The 5540-nt window shown below is 31.6% G+C and overlaps 1 protein-coding gene across 1 annotated transcript; it reads right to left on the reverse strand.

The window, feature by feature from the left end:
- Positions 1 to 2747: 2747 nt before the first annotated feature.
- LOC117119980 lies at positions 2748 to 4284 on the reverse strand. The gene is made up of 5 exons (XM_033264965.1): positions 4104 to 4284; positions 3861 to 4004; positions 3365 to 3529; positions 2972 to 3260; positions 2748 to 2755 (listed from the first exon to the last, which is right to left on the reverse strand). The coding sequence occupies exons 1-5, from the start codon at positions 4281 to 4283 to the stop codon at positions 2748 to 2750; spliced, it is 786 nt and encodes a 261-aa protein (XP_033120856.1). The 5' UTR covers position 4284.
- Positions 4285 to 5540: the final 1256 nt, after the last annotated feature.

Genomic DNA, 5540 nt, shown 5'->3' on the forward strand with positions numbered 1-5540 from the left:
GCTAAAATAAAAACAGAAGAGCGATTTGAAAACCACCTATTTTTTAGTCACTAAATTTCGATTGCAGTCGAAAATGGGAATTCTCGGTTTGAGGTCAATTTCGACTACAGTCGAAGACGGTATCTAGAGGGTTAATAAAATAATGGGTTTAGGGTTAACCGGAGAGGGGGTGGTGTAAAGAATTGGATCATTATTTGCAGAAAGTTAATGTATTAAATCTCTAGGCCTATACTAACATAAGTGGTGATTTTATTTCAGGATACTCAAGTCTCAGTTTCTATCGTAATTAAATGAAAACTCAATCCGGTCAACTCAATCTTGTAGTTGAAAGAATTAATGTTTGTTTAAAGACGTATCTGTGAAGGAACAGAAAATTACCTGACATTCTATAGTGCTTTAATAAAATAATCGGTTTACGCTTAACCGGGGTGGGGGGGGGTGTAAAGAATTGTATCATTATTTGGAGAAAGTTAATGTAATCAAAAGGCCTATACTAACAACATAAATGGTGACTTTATTTCAGGATTCTCAAGTGTCAGTAACTAGTCAACTCAATCATTGTAGTAGGAAAGCATATTAATTTTTGTTTGAAGACGTATCTACATGAAGGAACAGAAAATTACCTGACTTACTAAAGGTGAATATAATGTTTTGTTGATGTTTTATTTTTACTGTCCTGTACTATTAATTATTAACAACATGCTATAGATGATGCTGTAGTTTACACGATAGAGTTTAGTCAAATTTAATGTGTATATATTAGGCCTATATAGGCCTTAAGTGATATTGAAATTGTAATGTAGGCTAAAAGCTGTTTTGAGAACTAAAAAAAAAATTTTTTTTGATTAAAAAAGAAGTAACTGCTGTCGGTCATTAGCTACATATATGTATATTACTCCTATTTCAATACAATAATAAAGGGATGTAATACATTTAATAGCGGTTTCTATAATATGCACTCTATATACTGTATAAGTTTACCATTATTATTCTTTTTAAAGATTTTGTTTTGTTATATCTTTCAGCAAGAGTGAACTCCAAAAAATGTGTACAAGTCACAGTGATACAATATTTCAAAATAGATGTGTTCAACGTCATAATTCATACTAATTTAATAGCTTGGTACCATCGGACAAGAAAAGGCATGGTTATGGACAGTTGCTGCTGCAATATCACAAAGAATGCTGGTTTATGCACACCTGTAACACAAATGGTTCTTGAATATTGTTTTATATAATAAACTCTTGTATTAGGACTACATTACAAAAAAATGCTTATTTAAACCGGACTATAAAGCAGCCTTGAATTTGAGGTACAGTATGTTTAGCAGTAAGACATTAGTAAAACGATTATAAATGAAGGGGCACTGTATGCTAGTAAATGAGACCCTAGGGAAGTAATGTCCCTACCGTATGATGTTTGTTGGTGTTTTAAATTAAAGAAATTATGGTTTGTATATGAACTCATAGTGTATTTTGTAAGTCTGCAGAAGTTGATTAAAGCCATTGTTACCAAGTGGAACTGGGACCATTGAAAACCAATTGGAATTGTTAAATTTGAAGACCAGTTGAATTGTCCAAAAACACACAACACCCACATTTTTTTTAATAGAATACACAGATTTTCTAAATAAAATCGTTCAATTTATATACACTTTCTATATAATTGTATAGAATTTCTATTCGCATATTTAATGTATTTTTATAGGGTTTTTATAAAATTGTTTATAGATTTTCTATAGTTTTTTTAAGGTCTTTTTTTTATATAAAATTTTCATAGACATTCTTTAGATTTTTAATAGAATTTTCACCCACATTTTTTTTTTATAGAATACACAGATTTTCTATATAAAATCGTTCAATTTATATACACTTTCTATACAATTGTATAGAATTTCTATTCGCATATTTAATGTGTTTTTATAGGTTTTTTTCTATAAATGTTTATAGATTTATAAGTGGTTTTTATAAAATTGTTTATAGATTTTCTATAGTTTTTTAAAGGTGTTTTTATATAAAATTTTCATAGACATTCTATAGATTTTTAATAGAATTTTCATAGTTTTTTATATAATTTTTATAGATTTGTAAGTCTTTTAATATAGTTTTAATATATTTTTTATAGAGTTTTTATAAATTTTTTATATAATTTTAATAGATTTTTAATATAGTTTTAATAGATTTTTAATAGAGTTTTAATAGATTTTTAATATAGTTTTAATAGCTTTTTAATATACCTTTTATAGTGGGCTTCTATAGTTATTTCTATAGAATTTCCTATAGATTTTCTAAATAATTATGCTATAGACATTCTATAGGTTTTTTTTGATAGAATTCTATAGAATTTTTTTGTATGGGTTGTGTCTTTTCTAACAACATCTTTGCCTGCTTTACCGCATTCTCTGCAAGGCCATTTGATTGGGCATGTTCAGGACTACTCGTGATGTGAACAAAGTTCCATTCTGATGCGAACTGTTTGAATTGTTTACCTGAATACTGACCTCCATTGTCACTTATGAGAATCCGCGGTGTACCATGGTAGCAAAGGCACGCTTCAGTTTCACTATTACCGTGGCTGATGTTAAGTCAGTTAAAGTATTCATTTCAAACCATCCGGAATGGGAATCTACGAGTACTAGTAAATGCTTGTTGTTCCACTCAAATATATCAGTGGCAACAATTGTCTATGGTAGATCCTGAATGTTATGTAAAAGTAAGGGCTCCTTGGCTTGATGTGCCTTTAGGGCATTACATACCTGGCAGGATGACACAAACTTGTTTATGTCATCGCACATTGATCTCCAATAGAGGAGGAGGAGGAGGGGAGGGGGAGAAGGATGGTTGTGAATTAATGGGTAACAAACAGAACTGGATGTAATTAAAATGTTACATTCAATCAGTCTATTATTTGTATGATTGTATATATTGCTATTGTTTATGGGCGGGGAGAGGGTGGGGATGAGAACACCTACCTTTTTTGATATAGTAGTCTTTGGCCTTAAAGTCAGATGACTGACAGTACGCATATTCCACTCCAAGTAGTTCTTTCTCTGCTGGGTCATCATATCTTGCTGGGTAAGGCATTGGTGCTGCAAAGTTTGGCTCAAGAAGGTGTTCTTTTCCGAACAAAACATTTGCTTGATGATTCAGTCGCTGAATTTGACGAGCATCTATGCACAGGGTGTGTCTTCCTTGTCCTCCAGCAACTTTCAGGGACTCCATTCTGCAATTCCACTGCATTGTAAATGATATGAGGTAAACCTAAAAAAATAATGAATCATATAAACACATAAACAAATTGCATAATACAGTATATATTTTTCTGCAATACAAATAATATATCTATAAATAAAATTAATTTTTACCTGAAACGGCATGATACCACAGCGTTGTGATGGAATGGCTTTGACTAAGTGAGCATGCAGTCCTTCTAAGGAGTTGCTTCCTCTTCTGATCCTGTATTTGTTCAGCTGAACACCATTTAAATGCACCACCTTGGTAACAACATATAGAGGAATGCCAGGTGGATCCTGCATTGGAAAAACATACATTATGTCATAATTGGTCAATGATAATACTCTTGATTCAAACATTCATTCATTCATTCATTCATTCATTCATGCATTCATTCATTCATTCATTCATTCATTCTATAACAGCTAATGATTAATTGTTAAAAATTTTAATGATTTTATATAAATAAATCTTTCTATACATATTACGGTCTTTAAAACTTAAGAAAAACATGAAACAAATTGATTTATTATTATCTAAGTTTTAAAAATGTATAGAATTTTGCACACATGAGCAAGTGAAATCCAGTACAGCTTAATTTTTATCTGAGATATTCCTGCTACTAACCTGCATACAGCTAATATGCTTGCTGGTCTTTTTCCAGTATGCATCCACAGCTTCGGAAGACTTGAATAGCGGAATACCATCTACATCAAGACCCGCTGGTCCTTTGAATTGTTTGAGAATTGCTTCGATGGAACATACACTCTCCTGAAACAAATTTAAATTGAGTTTTCATAAATTTATTCTAAAAGATTAAATTGCCGCAGCACGGGTTTTTAATTTATTAGTGGAATTTAAGTAACATACCTCTACACCACGCGTTATACGACGGACATAGGATTTCCGTTGATGTGGTTTTACATAGGTAATCATATCCATATCACTGTATTTTGAAAACATCTCCTGGTTTCCATTCCTCACTGCTTTTATGAGTTGGTCCATATCAGCTTTGTTGTATGCGAGTATTGCTCCTGCAAGTGCACTCATAAACACACCGTATTTTCAATGACTTTGCTTTATTACGACAGTGTCCCATCTATGCAGCCACTGTCTGATGTCTAAGCGCACTACCATACCATCCCATTCCTCGAAAAGTGAATGAATCCAAGATGCCCCGCTTTCACTAAAATAAATAAACAACAGGTTATATTAAAAGTGAATAATAATTTAATGTTCACAGTAATTAATTATTCCTGTTTGAAGAAAAAAACTTGGTGAAAGGATTTTGTCGGAGAAATAAAAAGAAAACTTTGTAAACACAGACAAATGTACATAAATAAATAAAAACAAAATTAAAATAGAAAAGAGCAACTTACCTACAGCAATTGTTATCGGCATAGATAACTTTAGGGGGTGTGCATTTGCACGCTTAAATCGGGCAATCAGTCCTTGAGCCATTCGTCTATAGCAGTCCTCGGACTCAGATGCGACGACCACTGATGTCAAGAATTGGCCCCACTCATTCAGGACACTGGTAAGGTATTGCATTGTCCCTTGACCATCTCCATAGATTTTTTTGAGGATCTAATAAAAAAAAGTATAACATTTTTATAATCCATAATTAAAAACAACTGGTATGTTGTACAGAGGTATTTGATTAAAAAATCAATTTGTTGTGATTTTTTTTATTAATTAGTAAAGTTTAGCAATTGCAAGTAATGATACATAAGTTAAACTACTGTATAACAAAAAAATACATGCAAAGTGTAAAATCATTGAGCGATTTACTCAACCAATAAAGTGCTGTGCAAATGATGGCATAATTTTATTGAGTAAAAATATGTCACAATTAATGAAGTAATGTATTTTCTAATAGTAGGGATACGCATTTATTGGGAGAACTCATACTTGAATTTCATTTCAGTTGGAAATGATATCACAGTTTTACCTAGAATAAGTAAGTGTTGCAAAGTATAATTTCAAACATTAAAAATAACAATAAAAGAAGCATCTTATTTCAAAGAGAGAATTTTCAAAAATTAAATAAATATAACAAATGAATTTGAATAATACAAAATTGTGAATTAAAATTAGTAAAAAAATAAGTCTTGTTTGTGATTTTTATTTTACATACCTGTCTTGTTCCATTATGAACAATATTTCTCCTGTCGTACTTAGAATGGAGGCTCTATACACTGGAATCCTCTCCATTTCCATAATCAAATGGGCTCGACGCAACACACGAGCAGAAGGCAAAGGGGTCTTCGATATTGGAGGAGTGTAGCTTCCTTCTGGTTTAATGAA

Source organism: Anneissia japonica, unplaced genomic scaffold (genome assembly GCF_011630105.1).
Source record: "Anneissia japonica isolate Jap-2015-1 unplaced genomic scaffold, ASM1163010v1 scaffold2774_len142755_cov157, whole genome shotgun sequence".
Classification (NCBI taxonomy): Eukaryota; Metazoa; Echinodermata; class Crinoidea; order Comatulida; family Comatulidae; genus Anneissia; species Anneissia japonica.